Source organism: Aythya marila (genome assembly GCF_965140915.1).
Source record: "Aythya marila genome assembly, chromosome: 2".
NCBI classification, from domain to species: Eukaryota; Metazoa; Chordata; class Aves; order Anseriformes; family Anatidae; genus Aythya; species Aythya marila.
In genome coordinates this window covers 31,649,580-31,670,771 of record NC_139043.1, presented here as the reverse complement: position 1 = coordinate 31,670,771, position 21,192 = coordinate 31,649,580, and the positions used below count along the sequence as shown (strand labels likewise).

Sequence of the window (21,192 nt, the reverse complement as noted above, 5' to 3'; positions counted from 1 at the left end):
ACTAAATAGCAATGAACAGCAAATAGGCCACCAATAGCTAGCCACAGATCTCAAAACAGAAAATGCTTACCTTATTTTTAGCAGCATCTATGCAGAGATCTATTCCTGTCTCAGTACAGCTGAATTACAAATTTACTGTTCACAAGGCAACAAATACAGAAGCCTTTCAACTGCTAGTTGTGGCTCACTGTTTACAATGTTTATTAACAAACTCATTTTCATGCGATTATCAAATGAAAATACTAATTCCATGGGCAAATACACACTTGTTCAGCACTCTAAATTATACACATTGTATTTGCATCTTATATTCAGAGAAGTGCAAAGTCCACAGTGACATAAATAACAATAGTTTTGTAAACTATCAGATGACCAGTTCTCAAAAAATATTACTAACTGTATGATAACGTATCTTTTTGTACACTGCTGAAATCGAACATTTTGCAGTAAAAGAACATGCATTTCAGCTACATTCAAGTGATTATTTTATTACCATATATTATGTCTTACAAACTTTATTGAAGGTCAGCAACAGCGCTACAAAACCATACCTTAAAGTAAAAGATGTACTGCATGGTATGTGCAGGCATAGCAAATGAAAGATAAGAACTGGAAAGTAAAACAAGCTAAGAAAACTTGTACAAAAGTTGATAGTAATACTGTCTAACATGGGGTTAATATCTTACTTATAACAGACCTGAAGGGCTACTAGAGATCCAATTTAGAAACATCTGTGCACTGTAGGTACAGTTTGGTGCAGATCAAGAGTGCACTAATGCAGTCAATGTTGTACACATAAGATAATGCAAAAAAAAAAAAAAAGGCTGATATGTATATAAACAACTAATTTGTTTACAGTAAGTAAGGCAGCACAATTGTAGTACTGCATCCTTGGCACTTAGTGAAAGGACATGTATTTGGTTTAACTAAATTCATAAACAGAACATACACTGGTTTGTAAGATGTAAAACATACATTATCCCTTTGAACCTTCTGGTTTTACAGCATTACTTTTCTTTCCTAATTTTCAAGTTCAAACTCAAACATACACTAACTACATATGGAAGACGTTTCAGATATTGGCTTAAAACAAGACCTTACATTAAAAAAAAAGTGACAGGATGACCAATTAATTCAAAAGACATTAACTAAAGCTTAGTGATGTCTTGTGTTGAAAACAAAATCTGAAACGTTTATAAAATAATAAAAAAGCAACCTCGTATTACAACCCACAATCTCTTTATGGGCTTTTCCCGAATAGTAATTGCTTCCTTAATGTCCCTTTCAAATATGGTAATTTCACTTAGAAAAAGTGAAGTCAGTCATCTGAAAAGTTGTAACTGAACTACATTTGGCCTAGGATATTATATCACAGAATCGAAGACTTGTTCTTCCTTGAAGTAAACACATTACATCTAAGAATGAAGAATTCCAACCTGAAGTGATTGTCCTTGTATTAAATGATATTAACAACTAATTGGAGGGAGCTGATTTACTTTTGCCTGCTTTAAACTGGCTACATTGCCATTTTATATTATATACAACAAAGGTAATAAAATTGTTCTTAACATGTAATGATGTAACACTTTAAAATTAACTGGTTTAAAATATGTTACAAAGACATTTTATTATATATGAACTATACAACACGCAAGAATACAGAAATATTTTGAACATACACACATTTCTGTATTTTCATGTAGACTATTATTTTGCACCAAACATTGGTGTCTAAAGTTCTAACAATCCTCTCTGATAAAAAGGAAAACAAAAACCAGAATGATGTTTTGCCTGTGTTTTTTTTTTTTCCTCCTGAAAATAAAGCTTATTACAAGCAGAATTTCTTCAACGACTTTTTGTTTCTTTTTCCAATTTTATATTTTGCACAAAGCTTTTAAAATGGATCCACATACATTAAAAGAGTAACCTCTCAGTCCTTTGCAGTGCAATTTGCTAGGGATAAAGTTTAAACCAAAACTGACCCCTTCCCACTATGAACATTGAAAACTGCAGTCAAAGTGTCAATACCACTTGCTATTGAGACTCCTTTCCCCCTTGTTTAAAATGCAAACCTTTTCAATATCCATTTTAATGTAAGTATTTGCATAGAGCAGCCTTGTATTATTTCTAAAGAACATTATGAGTGTTTTAACACAAGATAAGGCACATGTTTTTCAGCATTAATAATCTAAAACTAATCCTGAGGAACTGCTCCTCCCCCTCAGCAAAATCTGCTTTTTAATATACCCTGTTACCTGAAGAAAGCAGAAAAGCAGTATAGAATAAACCAAAACTCTTTAGCTGAACTAAGTTCAGAACATTTAATAGTTCCAGATAATAGTGTAACAAATCCACAGATAAAGAATTAAGACATACTCTAAACAAATTATCTTTAGGGAAGAAAAAAAAAAAAGGTACAGCCAGTAGCACTGTAGATGTTAGATAAAAGTTCACATAATACAGATGACATTTATAGTGAGTTTTGCTAAAATAAGCTCCTGTCAGAAACAAGGTAGCTAAATTGTGAGGCACTTAAGGTTGACGAGAAAAGGAGGAATGCAAGGGATCTGTTTCATAGAAAACCTGAAGTTGCATATCATATCATTGTATTAAGCCTTCTATTAAAGTGCTAGAAATGGAGACTTAAAACAAAATGTTTTAAATATAAAATAAGTGATTAAAGAGCTTAGTATGCATTAAATTAAGTGCTTTTGATTCTCATGAATTCAGAGCGTTTTAATATATATATATTTTTAAATAAAGTTTGGAAATAATCCAAGTGTGAAATCATCTTCCTTGTGCCATTGATGCTATTTGTAAAGTGCCCAATTATTTTTCTAAACAACAAAACCATTTGCCTTATCTTATGTTGTATAGCATGACATAGTCTGTAATACATATGTAATCCATACTGGAACAACACAGTCAATCTGATGGAAAACAGCACATGCATACTTTTAGTCAAGAGTTTTAATTCCACCTGTCACCCTAAGAAGTTAGGGCCTTGGATTACATAGCCACCAGCATATAGTGCAACCAACCTCAAATTTTCAAAATGTAATTTAGCTGTTCAAGTCCAATGGTCAAAGATAGACTTATCGAGCTTTTCCTCAGAGCAGCCTGATGCCCAGACAAAGTCACAGATGGAGCTCTAGTTCTGAATTACATAAATCCACTAGATGCCAAATCTGAGAAGGATCTGGGTTCTGTTGGATGATGAAGAGGCTGAAGATGTGTGGCAGTTTGTGCATTACTGATCACATCTAACTGAGAGGGATATGCTTCATTTACATTTCCTCCATTGAAACCGTTTTGAAACTGGTAGGAAAAAAGACAATATAAATGGTTAATATGGGAAACCAATTTTATTTATTTTTAAATCTGCCTAAATGCACAGTTTTCATAAGATCATATTAAAATGTAATGAGTATCTTCAATTATTTTAATTTTTTGGGGGGGGAGCAGGAGGGGGCTGATGAATGACAAAAACATAATTTGTATCAAAGTAGGGTCTGAATCACCAGTGAAACCAACCTTGCTGAAGTCACTGAGAGTCCCACTTCAGGCCAAGGGAAAGAAACACCATCATTATCTAAAGCATAATAGAGTTTCCATTTGTAGAAAGTACAGTCTAAGTAATCTTAAGTTCCACATCCAGCTGTCACATTTTAGAAGCAACCTATTTACATATTTTCATGTCTGCAATGGGATCCAGACTTTACGGCACTTCCAGGAATGCATATTCAGTCCTATTTGTAAGTGTACTGCATTCAATCCACAAGCTGAGCTATCTTAGGGTGGGCTTTTTTAACAAATGGTCTTCATATTGACAACACCAAGTAAGAGCAATGAATGGCTTTCATCAGTCTTGACATAAATTGTTCATAGGATTATTTTAACCATCTGATGTAATGCTTACCGTCATGCTCTGGAAAACTAATTTTATCTACAAAATACTCCATTCAGTCATGCAAAGAAAATAAAAACAAAATATTTTAAACATTTCCATCATCTCTTTGGGAGTAGCTTATTTTGGAAGTATTCATTCATTCAACGTTTGTCCTTAAAACATATTATATATTCTCTCATTCATCTATCAAGATATGCTGATTTTGTGGACACTTTTTTTTCCTGCTAGGCAAACACTGAAATTTGACAAACCACGCAGTTGTTGTTCTAAAATTCCTAATGACTATTCTACAACCATGTGGATTTGGCTTTAAATCAAAGATGCCATACTAACAACGATGGATACACGAACAAACTAGGATAAATTCTGGAAGAAGATGATATCATTATGTTTTATAAGATGAGTGAAAGGCTTTTAGTGATGGAGACTACAGTGGTTACTATCCTACCATGAATGCACGAGTTCAAAGAAGGAGTTAATTTTGGTAGAACAGATTAATTACAAGTTAGGCAGAAGGTCAAGGCAGATGATCACAACAGACCCTTCTGGCTTTCTAATCCTGCTGTCTTTTTGTGTTGAAATTGATGGGAGGTAGGAGGCTGCAGAAAGGACAGCAATCCCTGCTGGCATAGCAGACATCCGTCCTCTCTCCAGCCTGTGGCTGATGTCAGCAGGCCAAATCCAGCCACGCAGAATGCCCTGCTTTGGTTTGGCTGTGTGACTGCAGCTCCAACAGTAACACCCAGTATCAGCTTACTTACAGCCTTACTGAAGTTACCAGCAGCCAATAAAGTCAAACCTTAATAATTTTATTACCGTAATAGCGACACCTTCTCTCTACTTACAATAAATAAACACATTTTATTTGCCATCAATGCTTTGGCACAGATATTTTAAAAGACTACAACTTAAGTGTAGTGTAGCTATACAAGTGTATATATACTAAGTGTAGCTATACTTCCGAATTACTAATTTCAATGAGTTCACTTATTTTAAAGTTCTCTTAACTCCTCTTATATCTCTGCAATAGAAGTATACATCATAAACATGGTTATTTTCCTTCCAGCAATTACATTTCTAGGCAAAATGAATAAGTTTTTTTTTTTTTTATATATTAAAACAGTTCTCAACATAACATCTTTACTTACATAGAGCCTTCCTTTGCCCTCAGTCCATAAATATGTTAATTGACAGGTGTGAATAGAGATCAAAAGTGAGTACAGTCTGATACAAGAGGCCTTTGGTTGGTTGGTTGTGTTTTGTTCTTGTTTCAATGTGAACAGTATGTATTAGTATAGGCTGCAAAAAGACACTGCTACTTGGTTTAGGAGCAAGCAGTCTCTTCCTCCCAGCCACCAACACTCATTGGTATAAGTAAGTTGTGGACCCACTAGGACTTGGAAATGGCTTTCACCTATCTCTGATCACTCTTTTACAAAAAAGGGAAGGGGCAATAAGCCTTCCTTATCAAGTAGTGTGTTGCTCTTTTAAGCTAATTTGGACAAATGTCCAGCACTTCTCTTCAGATGTAAACAGGAACTGACAAGGAGCTAAATGATGTTACAGCGTAACAGCAGTTCTGCATTAGGCTTCTGCTTATGCAATGCCATCCAGATCCATTCAGCATGGGTATACCATAGCAAAAGGGGCTTAATTTGCCTCTGAACAACTTAAGTAAGGCTATGTTTTCACAAAGTACCCTTTGTTCGTGTTTTTATGACAACCAAGCTAAAAGCAATGTTACTATGGTAGCACAACATTCCCGTAAATACAATGTAAAAGAAATTCATTTATTGCATTTAGAGATCTCTTAGTCATTAGTCAAACTTTTTACAGATAGAGAAGATAAAGTAATCAAGAAAAGAACAAAAAGGGGGCATAACAAAAATGATTAAGGCAGCATAACAAAATAATCAATCAAATAAATATATTTTAAACCAACCATTAGAAAGGAGGAAATTGAATTGCTGAGGTGCTGGCTGTTTGAAACCAATGGGCCACACCAGTACAGCTTTTGGGGAAAGGACATTTCTATCCTATTACAGGAATAAACTTTGATGATCTTGGAAATGCTTTGCATCCCTGTTATCAAGCACTATGCAGGATTAGTAACACTGACCACAGCCATGCAACAAACAGCTAAGTGCTGTGCAAGCCTGTGCCTGCAGTTTGCCAAAGTAACGTCATGCTATTTCAGCCCTCGGACACTTGCTGAACTGTTTTAGCTCAATTTCTGTAATTCTGCAATTACATTTTTCCACTAGTGAAACAGTTTAGAAGGATGTTTTGTACTTGTACTGAGCATACCAAAAAAACTGGATATATTCTACTCGCATTCCTCACCTCTGGCTTGTGTAGGTTAAAATGCCAATTAATACTTTAATTCTGTAAATGCTTATGCACATGCACAAGCATTTACAGCAGGATCAGTACTTTAGAACACAAACTCACTGAAGTCCAAAAAAGAATTGTGGCTCTGTACTTGAGCATCGTAACAGAAATAAATGTTACAATTTAAAGGACTTCAACAAAGGTTATTCAAAATCAGTTAATAACTGATTTATCTTTTATTTTTAAGTTAATTTTACCTATGAAGAACTGTGCTTAAAATTGAAATCTGTGCTAAAGAAAAGCTCCATTTTTCTACTGATATCATCCTTTTCCCTTAAAAATGTATAAGCCAATTCTAAGCTTATGACCTAATCTGTTGTGTTTTGTTTTGTTTTTTTGGCTCCCACTGGGAAAATTACTGGTAGGTACAATAGACTAGTTCACTCACTCCTGCTTTAATACTGCCAAGAAGAACTACCAGGATGTGGATATATGCACAAAGAAACTTGACCAAACGCAACCTTGTTCAGTCTAATGAACAACTACAGCAAAGACATTCACTCACTGCTAACACACCAGTTTCAAACTCAGTGATTCAAGTATGGCAAACATTGCATCCCAGGAGCCATTCAAACCCCATAAAAATGTGATTCAAGCAATATAACAATGTTGCTTACCATACCTTGTTCAACAATGTTTGTTGACTTGCCATCATAGGATCATATTGCATTTGATCCATGCAGCTGGGCTGTGCTTCTTGCGTGCACTGGTACATAGAAACAGCACCTGCATAGCACGTTTGAGGAGTTAGCATAACCGACTCAGAGTTTATCCCACAATCATGATTTTCAGGGACCTGCTGCAAACAACCGAGAAAATCTTCGAAGTTGGAAGAAGCAGAGTAGGTTGATCTCTCAAAACTTGCTACAGGAAAATTCATTTGGGAAAAATTAGAAAGCTGCGGCATCATTGTTGTGGGTTGCTTATAAGGAACAAACTCTTGCCTACATGCATAAGGTGAAGTGTTTACTTCTGATTTGTAAGAAAACTCAGGAGTTGTGGCATGCATGCCAGAGAATACATATTGCTGGGGCTGCTGCTGTGAGCAGCTAAGAGGCATGCTGGTGCCAGAGTTCCAATTTGTTAGCATCCCGTTGACTTGCATATGTTTCATCTTCTGACAGAGCTGCTGCTGCTGCTGTTGCTGCTGCTGCTGTTGCTGCTGCTCCATGAGCTGCTTCCGATGCTCATGAATTTGATGCTGATCTAATTCTTGCTGTACCAAGCAATTGGCATTCTGGACCACAGGTTGCTGCTGGTTACAGCCTGAATATAAGAAGTCAGACTTATTTAAGGAATCCTGAACATAAGTCAGGATTTCATCAGTTATGTCTATGTCCCCAATATCATCCATACCAGATAATTCAGTTTTAAAAAATTCCTCATCCTGCTGAATGTACTTTAGATCTTCAAAGTCAATACCAAGATTTTTCATGATGCTGTACAAATCACTGGTTTTGTTATCTTGAAAGAGTGCCGCACTGTCTTCAGGAAGCGGCACACTACTGTCCTGGGAACACTCAGTTAGTTCCTGTTTGAGGATGCTGTGATTTCCAGCAGGCAGGAAACTATCCGTCCAGTCACTGCTTACAACACTGCCCAGTTCGTCCCTGCTGTCTGTGAAGAAGTTCCTCTCAAAGGAAAGTTTGTGTGATGCTGGAGGGCAAAGATACACAGACTCGTCTTGCCTTAACATGGCACCTAGAATGGAGTTGGGATCCACAGAATCGCCGTGTAGCGTAGCTTTACCTCCTTTTCCCGTTGTGGCCTTATTCCTTGGCTGAGAAGCATCCATAAGGCTTGACATTGGGAAAGTTACCTCATATAAAACAGCCTCACCCGTGGCAAACATGAAGGGCAGTTTCATGTTACGTTTCCGTAGATGTTCCGCCCCTTCTTCGTCTCTGAAAGTAAATCAATATATAGCACAATACTGCAGTACTCAACAGTTACAGTAATCTTTTTGTCTCCTGGAATTAATAAATAAATATCGAAGGCATTTTTCAAATTCCTAGCTATTTCAGCTCAACTTGGCTGACTTAAACCAAGAGGCAGATTATGAAATAAAGAGCTTATGACTGTAATATGACCTTTACATACTACATCTGTAATTAAATCTAGATAGCATACACCATTTGCTGTGCATTAGGGGCTGAAATAAACATAAATGGGCTTTGTTCCATATGTTATGTTTTTCTTGACATGGCAAGTAATCATTTTACAAACTCTTTGGGAAAATTCATTTAACCTGTATAATAATGCTAAATTCCATATTATATGAAACTCGATTAAGCACCATAAATTACAAAATATATAAATTCTTTATGCTTTTTGTTGTTTCCCCTACAAAACTGCAGCTGGATTTTTGAAGGTAAACAAGAGTGATCAAAAATGCTCAGTTTCTGAAGAATACTGCTTTATACTTTATACTGCTTCATGATGACTCACGTAAGAGGTCTTTGCGTGGCAATGATGTAATCTGGTCTTCCATTTTTGTACACAAGTCGCGCATTTGCCTGTACCCAGGCCCACCGATTTTCTTTGGTTAGAAGCCTGAAGACAGTCATTCCACTTTCACCTGTCTTCATCACTAAAATTGAAGAGCAAACATACCATTTACTGTCAAGTGAAGAAAAATAGGAAAACCTGGCTTGTTATGAGAATAATCCCATCTGTAGAGCAATTTACAATTTTAGGTCCTTGTTTACCTATTTCTGTACAACACTAATGTATTCCTAGTGCAATGGGATGATTGATCACTTTTCAAGGTATCTTTTACCGGTAAAATAAAAGCCAAAATTACAAGTAATTGTAAGATATCCACTACAGACAGCCAACATCCTGTATAGAGCCTCATCTATTATTTCTGCAATAATAGAGACTATTAAAAGTGTAGATGACAAAAGTGTAAATCTCTTTTACAGCTGAAAAGTGACTACTGTTTTATAAATTAGAAAACTTTGAGTTAGCCCTATACTAGGGCTATGCTAGCCTCTGTTATATGTTAACTCTGAATCAAATTCTTTCACATTTTGACTGGTTAATACTTGAAAATCCATTTTACACTCCTGTTTTCACTTTACTAGCAATGCTTCATAAACATACTATTGTTTTTGTTATACATTGCTGAAACTACTGTCTTTGTAGACAGAAAAATCAAATAAAAATAGTAGAAAAGTTCACAAATCCTAACCAAAACTAAACTTTGATAAAAGACTATTCTTTATGTATTTATTTTTAAACTTAGCATCAGATATTGAGGAAAAAAAAACAAACAAAAAAAACATTTCTAAGACAAAGTTTCCAAACTAAGTTTCCAACCAACCTTATTTTGGAAATTTTTTATTCCTTAAAACAAACAAACAAAACAAGTGAAAGGCAACAGTGACTGAGCTATCCCTGAAATACAAAATCTGCTTAATATAGGTTAAGAATTAACCTCCTGAAGGGATTTAATTAATTGTATACATGGGGACTAAAGAAATAAAACAGTTTTCCAAGAGAAGACAGTAGAAGAGAAGCATCAAAATCTCTTGAAGATGTTTCTGTAACTTTGAAAGAGAACCATGTTACACCTAATAAAAAAGGGAAGAAAGAAGTCTACCAAATGGTTACTTATCAGCCACTTTCTCCTCATACTGTTATCTATATCAAATCAAGCTACCAGGATATTTTTCTCTTTAAAATCTTACATTTCTAAGGAAAGTTATCTTTGAAATAGTCTCTTTGCCCAAATTAAGTTGTTGAAATAGCAGAAGTCTGACTGAGCACAGAAGGAAGTGCGAGAGCAAGATGTGACAGAAACTGGAATACACAACCTAAAAGGCTCTAGATAGGAATATTAAACATTTCCTTGTCCAGTATAAATTCTTATAGGAAGGGAAAGATCACATAAGATGAATAGTATTCTTTTTGTTAATAACTGCATAAGTTTAAGAGTCTTTCATAATATTTTTCAGTGTAAATATAATCCAAGCATTGATTTTTAACAGCCTTTCTTAGGGAATGGAGCTTACTTCGGACATGATTTTCAGCACAATAAAGCATATCAGCTGCATGAACAAACTGGTATCCCGTTCCTCTCATACACAGCTCTGCTTCAGTGTATCCAAGGACAATCTTTCCTCTGGAAGGTAAAAAGAATAAAAAATAAAAAAATTTGCAACACTGCTGATGAACCATCTCACAGAAGGAATGCCAAGCAAGTTAATTGTGGCTTGAACATCTCAGACATAAATGCTAACTACACTTTTTTTTTGCAGTATCAGTCATTTGTTGAGACATTTCTAATAAAAACACAGTTAACAAATCATAAAACTTATACTAGTCCCCCAGGTTGGCTTCAGTTACTAGAAACCATTTCTATGAACTTACTAGTAGGGCTGAAGAGAAAAACAATAATGGATCCTAAACAATCATCAGTATTTACTGAAACAGTAACTAGCTATACATTTTAAATTCACTTTTGAAATGTTTCTCATCAGCATATGGGTAGAGTGCTATAATTTATACTTACTTTGCATCACAGCCCGTAGGTGTGAAATCCAGCTTGTGTTTTGTTCTGAAGATGAAGTTTTTGGTTCGTATCTCAAGGATAGATGGTGGCTGCAGGGGAGTAGCTACTGCAAACAAAGCTAGCTGAGGAGACAAAGTAGTGCCATCCTTCCCTTTCTTGTTTTGTCCATGGAGAAACTTTAACCGTCCTTGAAAATTCATTGCCTTAAGATGACAAAAAAATAACTGTTAGTAACTGTTACATGTTGGAGGTATTTAAGAGTCAGATATTTTTGTTATGATGTAAAATATATCCTTTGTTTTATAACCTATTGGATTCAAGCTTTGTATCATGCCATACACAAAAGTTAGCTAACAAGTACTGAGTACTGCTGTTATAACCTTGAACATATAACCTAGAGATCTAATAACAAGTAAACTCTCTAAAAAAAGAAATAATGAGAAGGCTGCTTTATGAAATAAATACACGCAAAAGCAAATGCCAGTTGGATCTTCTAATATTCCAATGAACATATCATTATACATATACGCAATTAACATAACTTCTTATGAATTCTTCTCAGTCACAAGGGCTTATTCATATTTCACAGAGAAAACTGAGCCATGAGAAATGAGAGAACTTGCCCCTAGTTCTAACAACACATCAAATGGGAACCCAAGAATACAGTCCCTACTTGTCATTTAGTATCGCTAACTGGAATATGCTGGTTCAAGCACTCAGATATCAATAGAAAGTTAAATAAAGTAACTTGCTGTACATATTGTAAGCATAATGTAGATTACAGCATGTGTGAAAGTTTTTACATAACTCCATACTCACCAGGAACCCAGATGAATTATCCAGGAGGCATCGTAACCTGCAGATGAAATTCCTTTCCATAAAGGAAGAATTCTCTGGAGGAAGTTGGTCTGGGTTATAATAGGTTGCTGGCTGTGAAAAGCCATTATCTCCTACAGGAAAGGATTATTTATAAGGATTATTTTTAGAAGAACACCTAGTGAAGGCTATCTATAACAAATCATCTTCCGCCTCATAAACAAAGCCTTAGGTCGTGACCTGAGCAAGAACAATGTAAACTGGAAACGTTCTCAGAACTTCTACCAGTTACAATGCTAGGTTAAGCATCAGTTCTTCTAATGAGATTATGTTTTATACGTTAGAGTATTTTAAAACTGTATGCAACTTTAAAAAAATAATAATTATTTTAGTCAATAATCTAGATTCTGAATCAGTTGCAGAAAGCAGAATGACCAGAGAGTACAGTCCCAATGCTGCAATGGCACAATCTTCAAACGTGAAAAGTCGGCATTTTCAGCCATAATAAGTAATTTGAGTATTCAAAAGGTCAGTAAGATAGTATCAAAGATGGTATGTGAAACCATTGTTGTCCATACAGCTAGGTGAAAGCCATCAGTAGCAATAAATAAAAAGAAGCACCTTTAGAGATTTACTGCAATAAATCAATCTGAGCAACTTTTTCAGAAGATGTCAAAAAATAACAACAACAAAAAAGCGCTAATATTTTACTACTAAATAGTGAAAATATTTCTTCTGAGTTGTCGATCATGAAAATGATGTAGGCTCTCCAAAGCCTCCACAACCTGGAGTACTAGGATAGCAACCTGACAGTCTTCTACCACTTTAGAATAAGCATGTGCTTATTCTAAAATAATAAGTGGGATTTAGGAAATAGACTTAAGCATTTAGAATATAAAGTAAAAACAGGAGGTAGATCAATAAACTGCTGATAGAATACATATGTTCTGCATGGGACCACACATACAGAGATACTAGAGCATGTCTACTTAAAGCAAATTTGGCAAAGTAATCTTGTTTACAATGCATATTAAAAAACACAAAATTCTCTTTCCTAATTCAAACACACAGAAATTAAGAAAAAACAACAGTGTAAAAACATTGTTTTAGTGTGTTAAAACTCTGTAAATTTTAAAATACTCTATATACTGTAAGAGAATTAATTACCATGTATGTAAAAAAGACCATCATAGAAAGAATCTTGACTTGGAGGTAGAGTTGGAGGTAGCATGCCACTTGCTTACCAGACACATTATGTTCTCTGAAATACAATTCTGTCTTTTGGACAGCTGGAAAAACTTATGGATAGGCTAGCTGTTTTGCACAATGACAGATCAACCCCAAAGGAAAACAAATCATGACTAACTGCCAGTTCAGTTTACTCTACTATTAATTCAACGGACTGAATTGGAGTCAAATGAGATCACTGATGGCTCATCAAGAGGACATATAAATCCAACAAGAAAGCTGAGTCACCCAGCTCTTCAGACAACGGAATCAGGAGATTCCTTTTTTTCTGCTACACAAGGTCAATTTTTGATGAACAGACCTCCAGCTACGGATGAAAAAGAAAAAAAAAAAAAAAAAAAAAAAGCACTGTAGCTAATAGTGAATATGAAAAGGGATGTGCTGAAATTACAGCCATCTGCAGAACTGCATGATAGCCAAGGCCACCATATTGAGATGATCCTACAGATATTCACATTCAGGGTGTTTGCCACCTAACCTTGGTATCAGAAAACAACATATTCCCTTATCATATGGATGGTTCTCAACAGACAAAAGCAAACTTACTTCCTTACTCCCTACTGCTGCAGTGTTTTTTTTTTGTTGTTTTTTTTTTTTTGTTGATGTTGTTTTGTTTTTATTTTTATTGGTTTGCTTAATTGCTGGTGGGAATTTTCAATACTTCTGTCTTTGAGGTTGGGCTTCTCCAAGAGGTGCTGAAATGGGTTAGAAGCCTTCTGAAGAAGCAAGGATAACAAAGAAAGAGCAAAGAAGCAGCTTGCAAATTCCAGTTCCTTTTTCAAAAATGCAAACTCCAACACTGCTGAGAATCCCCGCAAACCCATTAGTGGAGGTCTCCTTGAAATAGTTAACACACTGTAGATACCAATATTTACTTTCCACAACTATTAGTACCAAGGAACCACCTAAAATACCTTTTCTTCCAAGTATTCCCAATATTTACGTCCTTTTGCTATTGCCAGGACTTTACTCCTGTAGGGCCAGCTACAACTGAGAAATCTCCAGCTAGTGAGGCAGAAAGCCTACAATCCCTGTGAGAAACTAGTATTAACAGTTGGTTACTGTCTATGTAAGAGCTGCCTGGAAAATCTAGTGGCCAGGCAAGGGCATGTTGAGAACCCTGAGTAGTTTAGGGTGCCTTAAAGGCTTTCTGTTTGTTCAGCAGATTCTTTCATGGAGATTAAGGGCAACTTCTTGAAGGGGATGTAGGGAAAGACTTAAATCATCAACTGCAGGCTCCTCAAACGGCTCTGGTAAGTCCTCCGGCTCAGAGAAATCTTCTGGCTGAGGATTGCTTACTGAGAGGAGCCCTTGAAACCAAAATGCTGTGCAAGGCTTTCTGTGGGAAACCTCGGCAGTGCATAGGCATGCCCTTCAGCATTTCTGCTACTGAAGCAGCTCAGTGCTACTCGTTTGGTAGCAGTATACATGGCTAGCATTTGAATGCTAATACCTTATCTTAGTTCTCTTGAGTGTCTGTCAACTCCCTCAGTACAACAGGCAGTTCCCAAGAGGGAACAAGACTTTGGTGGAAGAAGCAACGATCTGTAGCTTGGGAGAAGAGGGGGAAGGCACTCAAAGTAGGAGTTTCTGATCCTTGTGGAATTAGAAGGCTTTAAGCCCAAGCCTCCTACATTTGTGGACAGAGTACTGTTGCACATTCCCAGGCAGACCTGAGGCAGAGAGGTCTTAGTGCCAGAACCCTGGAGAACTGACATGCTGTAGGAAAGTGAAGAGTCTTACAGATCATTGCTTGGCAACTGAACTTTAAAAGCTAATCCAAACTTAATGCCCTGAAGGGGATATTTGGGACTGAAAAATCAGAATCTTGCAGACTTCACTGAGTTATGCCTTCCTATGCAGGGAGGCATAGGAACAGCTGAGGAAAACAGTGGTCTTGAGGCATACCAGAGCACTGAGTGGGAAGCATCCAGTCCGGGCTAACTGAAGCACAGCCACTTCCCAGACTGAGACTGAAATCTGTGATTAAGCCTGAGGACAATTATTATGTATCTATAAATAACTACGTAATGCTTGCTGGATACATTACAAAGGAAATGGATTAAATTAACAAAAACAGGGGGTAGGGGGAACAGGGGAAGTTCCTTGTGATCATAGCGTTATCCTCAGTTATAAATCTGAATTCAGTTTAAAAATCTTCAACAGCCTAACATTTTACACTACTGAAGGCATGAAAATAATTTAGCAGCTTTTAGTAAGCTAGTAACACAAAACAAACGTTTGTTTGTAGTGCTGCTCAGCATTTGGAGTACTCCCATCACTCAATAAAAAACGAGGCCTAGTCGGCCTAGTATTGTGCTTTTCAAACACAACCTTCTGTAAATTCACATACACTTGCTTAATCTCTACAGAACACTACTTCACTCCGAGGTAAACAGTAAGCCACCACATAAAAACAGGAATCCTAAGTGCCAGCAGTTGTTTGTTAGGCTGAATTGCAGTATTAACTGTGTAGCACGTTTTCCCCTGGCTCGTGTAGATTGACCTACAGATAGCTTAAGTGTTGACCGCTAAATGAGAAACTGAAATGCACTGAGCTGTGAGCCAAACAAGTAATATTAGCTGGTTTCTAAGAGTTTTTTTCTGTTAAATCACAGTGTTTGTGATTTACTACTATAAAACATTAAATGGGAAATTGTTACAGTTTTAAATCAAGTTGCTTTATAAGTGGTAAATTAAAAAAGAATATGGACTTTTTTTTCTGGACTAAAAAACAACCTACAATCAAGTAACTTATAGTAACATAGGCCTTTACCTACATATTTAAACAGCTGTTGTGTGAAATTAAGCATTACAGTTGTCTCAACAGTTTTGTCATTATTGTCAGGCAGGTTTATGCTTACGTTATTGCATGTAGCCATCTATAACAAGACATCTCTCTTCCAATATTTAGGTAACATATTTCTCCTTGATAGTTTCTCAATATAGCTGCTCACATAAGCATCAGTCATGGTAACTTGTGACAACCTGAAACTCTAGCCAGCATAATACTTGGTCTTAAAGGCTCATCTATTTCATCTTTTATTCCCAGGAGAAGTAGTGGTCAGTGCAGCAGCTTACTTAGCATAGTAGCAGATGTGGAGGAGTAAAAGTCTTCCACAGCCAGGAATGCACTATTCCATATTAACATAATACTTTAACTAATATTCCTGGAATATATCTACCAGCCTGAAGAGCTTCATACCCAATTGTCTCATGGTCTTCCTAAGCTAATAAATGTGCTGTCATGATCTGTAATCAGGAACAGCAGATTTTAGAAATCCTTTTTTTTTTTTTTTTTTTAGAAAGAAAGCACTTTCCCATTCATACATTAATTAAAGATGAGGTATAACTGAAGATGAACACGGGAAAAACAAAACAAAACACATCTTCCTCATTTATTATATCAACAAAAGAAACTGTCCACTTCTTACTCTTCTTACTGCCCTGTTTGCCACAAAAACATGCAGGTTTCTATTTACCACTGTACATATATCAAACACGCATAACATTCATTTTTTTATGCCCCAAATCAAAGTCTTCCACTTCAGAGAAAAATTAGTATGTTTATGATGCTGTCCTATGAACAGCAGTGCAATTTACAGTGCACAAATAGCACTTCCAATTGTTGGCTAAACACATCCATAACATTTAAATAAATTTAAAATACATTATTCATTCTTTTGTTCATATAAAAGGATCCACACCTTTTTTTGCTTGTTTGTTTATGTATACCCATTAAAAAAAAATAATTGGACAGGCAAATATAAAAGTTAGCGGCATTCTCACCTTGTACACTTGGTCCAGAATCTGCAGACTGAGCAGGATTTAATGCCCAGTGTAGCTGACGTTGAAACTCAGGTCGGTCTTCTGTGTGAATCAGTTCAAATACACTCTGGTGTATAATATCAGACTACATACATAAAGGAAAAAAGAGGGAAGGAAAGAAGAATATGAAACTTCTCTGAGACTATGATATTGTCTGGTTGATAATAGTGCTATTGCCATAGCAATAAAAAACATATATAGAATAAAAACATAATTTGCATGCACATGGGAAAGCTTCCTGAAACAATTTTTAGCAGCACAGAGAAAGAATCAGTCACATCCATGACTGCAAACACAAAAAATAGTAATAGAAAATATAGATATTACCTTCCAACCACTCCCTCCCTTTTTTATTTTTAATTTTTAAAACCACTTATTATCTAAGCAAGCCTGGAACTATTATGCTCATGTTTTGTTTAAATCATTTCATTTTACGTACTTGTAAATAAAATAATTGCCAGCCAGTACTTTGACCTGACCCATTCCAGGTGCTGCAGGAATACAAAAGAAGTCAAAGTCCCTGAACAACAGAACTTTCAAAACTAAGCCAGATAGATTTTGAATATTGTGTTTGTTTGCCTAAAAGCCTGAAGAATGTATTAAAATCAGTAATTGCAAAGTTTTCATATCACCACTTGCGTGGTTAGGAATGTGATCTGAACGACAAAGTTACAACACCCAGGATTAAAAAAAAACACAACAACACACATAATTAAGGGGGAAAAAACACTCATAATATTCAAGAAAAGCATCAGTCAACTGAGAGGAATTAAAATGTTTACTTTCTACATAAATCTAAAACCCAATCAAAAAAATATACACACAAAATGTTTTTAAATAAAACTATTCTAAAGAGATTAAGATGAGCTACCAAAAGCAGAAGCCTAGCTCAGACTTTGCTTTGATGAACTTCATAAAAGAATCGGTGTTTTCCAGAATTAAAAATGCAAGAAATGCTAATTTTTGGACCTTTAAGATTTCACTTCTGTATCATGTACTTGATTTACTGGCATTGCTTTAGAATTTCTATGCACATTTCTTTTCCATGCTTTTTTCTTCGTTTCCCAACACCAAAAGACTCTGAAACCTAAGGAATAATGTTTTGTTTGGAATATTTTCTTTTCCATAAACATTCCCCAACTAATTCTTATCAGTTAGCTAAAATTGCAGACCTAGCAGAGTTTCTCCCTATTTTTAGACAGCATCTGAATCTATCATCATGCAGTACCCAACAAATGTAGAAACAGTTATAAATTGACAACTGTAGATGTTTCTGTACAGATATTTCGCCACAGAAGTGCAGTAAACAAATGTATCTTGCGGAGATGTAGCCCATTTGTAATTCAACACTGATGTCATAGCATAAAGTATTCAGTTTATGTATTCATCATTAAATCAAATTTCCCTTTGTCATCTATGCAATGCCCAGTAATTCAAGTGCTACTTCCATATCAGTTCTACACCGTACTACCCAAAGAAGGGTTGTACTGGGAAGGAGGCTCTTGGCTAGCAGAATTTCTGCATGCAGGAAGAAAAAAGTGTCAGAGGTTGCCCAAGCTAGCATCACTGGGCCATCCTTGACTCAATCTCTTTAAGCAACTTTGCCCTATCTCTCATGCAGAGGTAAGAACCACCACAGTTTGTATCATCTTAACATCAACTAATCCTGGGAGCTGCATTCCTTAGGGAACATGTGTCCTCTGGATCTTTGTCTTTTTGCTATTTTGATACATGGTTTGCAAAGCCATATGTGATCTGCTCCATAAATTGTAAATAACAAATGCTTGTTTTAAAATAATAAATAAATGAGGGGGGCAGGAGAGAGAACACACTAAAAAAATCTAAAGTTACTAAAAATCTCTGAATACATTCTTAAAAAACCTCAAAGCATATGGACTTAATTTTGTATGAAAGGTTTCCATTAAAATAATTACCTTCCCATTGAATTACGTCTAATTCAGCATCATAAACTGGGTAACACCACAGTATAAATTTCAAACAGTTGTTCCAGTAAAGACTAATTAAGTGTGAGAATTTCCTATCTTGCCTAACTCAGCTTTGGAAATCATATTCCTGTTGTGCTTGGCTTGAGATCCCATTTTGGCTACGTAAGCTGTTAGAAAAGTAATACAGTTTCAAAGTAATCCAACTCAAAATATCTGACTGTGAATTTTATTACACAATCAGATCCTAATATGAGTACTGATGCCCTCAGAAACTATCCAAAACTTATGTGAAAAAAAAAAAAAAGGAAAAAATAAACTTACTTGTTGGAACCCCAGGTAGTCTTGGATAGTAGAAGAGACGTAAAAAACCAGAGCGTCTGCTGTCACAACTAACACAAAACCATTTAATGCCTGAGGAGGAAACACACCAATCTGTCAGCCTCAGAGACAAAATTCCAGATAATTATTGCGGCTCTAAGTCTACCTGTACCCTAGTCTCACATAATGTGAAGAATGCAAAAACATATCTTTATCTAACAGCGTAAACAGAAGGATTCATCATCATCTCTCCCTACAGTATGTATGATACAATAAAGAAAATCCCATCTAAAGAAGAAAAATGTTTGAAAAATTCCAATGGAATAGTCAGGGGAGAAGCCAAAGCTTTTTGATGACTTATTTACTCTTTATCATAGGAGATGAGGGGCAGCAGTATGAAGGCCTATGGATTTATCTAACATCAACCACAGTTCACAATGCTTCAGCTCAAGCCTTCAGGATGTTCAAACGTCTGCAGTATTAAAGGGAGCTGCATCACAAACTGATTCCCAAAATCTCTTCTATTCATAGTGCAGACAGGCCTAAGTGGACAGGAAATCAAGCGATCAAGAGCCCCAAATGGTCCAACAAACATTTTATAGCTTACTTAAAATAGAAGACCTCTGCACAAGCCGACTATTGCAAGTAAACAATGTTTTCGAAGAGATTTCCCCCTCCATGAAGAAGCAGACTAAGTGGCTCCTTGTTCAAAGTCACGCAAAGGGCATTTATCTGAACTCCAAATCAATATGGTTCATGGCGATTGTTGTGATAGCAAACAGAACATTTGTGACTTGGCAGCTCATCTGAAAGGTGCTGATTTACTTCTGTGGATTTCAGTCAAGATTTAACAAAAGGCTGTCTCAAGGGACGGAATTAAGTATGTTGTGCCACTTAATTTCCTCAGCTACATTCAAAGTTGAATTTGGCCAGCATGATCAAAAAACATTTTTAAAACTCTTCGTTACGCAAAATTATCGTAACTAGGAGAAAACATAAAGTAAGTGAAGGATATCCTATTTGTTACTGTAATATAATAATAATATATATTTTTATTATGAAACAGCATCATTCTTCCAAAAGCATTAACCCCCCATAACTATGGGAACCACCATAGCTGCTTTTCCATATTTAGCCAGGGTATTGTCTTACTATTTCTTGTTCTTTTATGATTATTGTCTAATTAAGACAACTATCTGATTACACTGGTTTTAAAATTCTGTCAGTTGCTCCTATTTCATTTGTAGATATTTCTTACTCTATTTTCATTTATATTCACAAGCTCTTAGAACCTCCATGTATTAGTTTAATGAAATTTATCTGAAAACAGTATGTGCTTAAAAAAAATATGAAACAGTGTAGTCAAACCAAGAGATCTTGAAGTTCAGAGCAGTGTCCCAACAGTTACATAAAATCCTTGGTTTTGATAAAGTTCATACAAATCCCAAGAGGGTGGGAAATCTGCAATGGCAGGTGCTTGTGTCCTCTGCTGACCTACTTTGCAGTGAATTTCACATGAAGTGTTTGATATAAAACTTCTTTGAACTGTACACTGTGTAATTCTGCACCACATGTTAAAATTAGTTATTCTGTTCTGTTTCATGCAAAGCCATGGAAAGATTCTTCTTTGTCCAATCTGTGACAAAGGCAAACAGCTCCTGTACCTGGAATTCAGTCACATTTTACAGTGGCTCTGCTAGGCAGTTCATTTTGAAATGGAACTGTTGCTACAGAAATCAGATACCTTCTGTAAGCCAAAAATTCTGTAAAAGACAAGATTGTTTTTTGCCAAGAAATCTAAGACAAAACATTGCTAGAAGTCCCTTAAAATATGCAGGTATCCAGGATATGTCAATAAATGGGATGTTGGTTACAATGCAGGTTTTGGCAAAATCTAATCCTAAACTAATCATCTTTAAAGGTATAATGAAATTTGACAATGATTACTATTCTAGATCATTGGACATAATATTTTTGTTTATACAAAAGTACTCTTAATATTCCTAACACAAGGGCAATTATAAAATTGTTACTAGCAAGAACAAAGATGTTTTAAAAATTTGAGGATGTAAATTCCACTTGCATATTTTATCATAAACTTGCTTATACTACTACAGACTATACATCTAAATTAAGACTGAAATAATTTAAGTAATTTTAAGGGAGATAAATCTTAATTTTAAGGGAGGCACAGCAATGCACTCAATCTCTACTTCTGC

At 35.8% G+C, this 21,192-nt stretch overlaps 1 protein-coding gene across 3 annotated transcripts in view; it reads right to left on the bottom strand.

Moving 5' to 3' along the window:
- Window positions 1–468: 468 nt before the first annotated feature.
- AHR (aryl hydrocarbon receptor) overlaps window positions 469–21,192 on the bottom strand; it is a 62,414-nt gene continuing 41,690 nt past the window's right edge. For all 3 annotated transcript variants that reach the window (XM_082753059.1, XM_082753060.1, XM_082753061.1), the window contains 8 exons: window positions 18,977–19,066; window positions 16,671–16,794; window positions 11,637–11,767; window positions 10,818–11,020; window positions 10,318–10,427; window positions 8,750–8,891; window positions 6,924–8,205; window positions 469–3,318 (listed from right to left, as the gene is read on the bottom strand). In XM_082753059.1, the coding sequence (XP_082609185.1) occupies window positions 3,163–3,318; window positions 6,924–8,205; window positions 8,750–8,891; window positions 10,318–10,427; window positions 10,818–11,020; window positions 11,637–11,767; window positions 16,671–16,794; window positions 18,977–19,066 (2,238 nt within the window). In that variant the 3' untranslated portion in view covers window positions 469–3,162. The remainder of the gene's footprint in view (window positions 3,319–6,923; window positions 8,206–8,749; window positions 8,892–10,317; window positions 10,428–10,817; window positions 11,021–11,636; window positions 11,768–16,670; window positions 16,795–18,976; window positions 19,067–21,192) is intronic.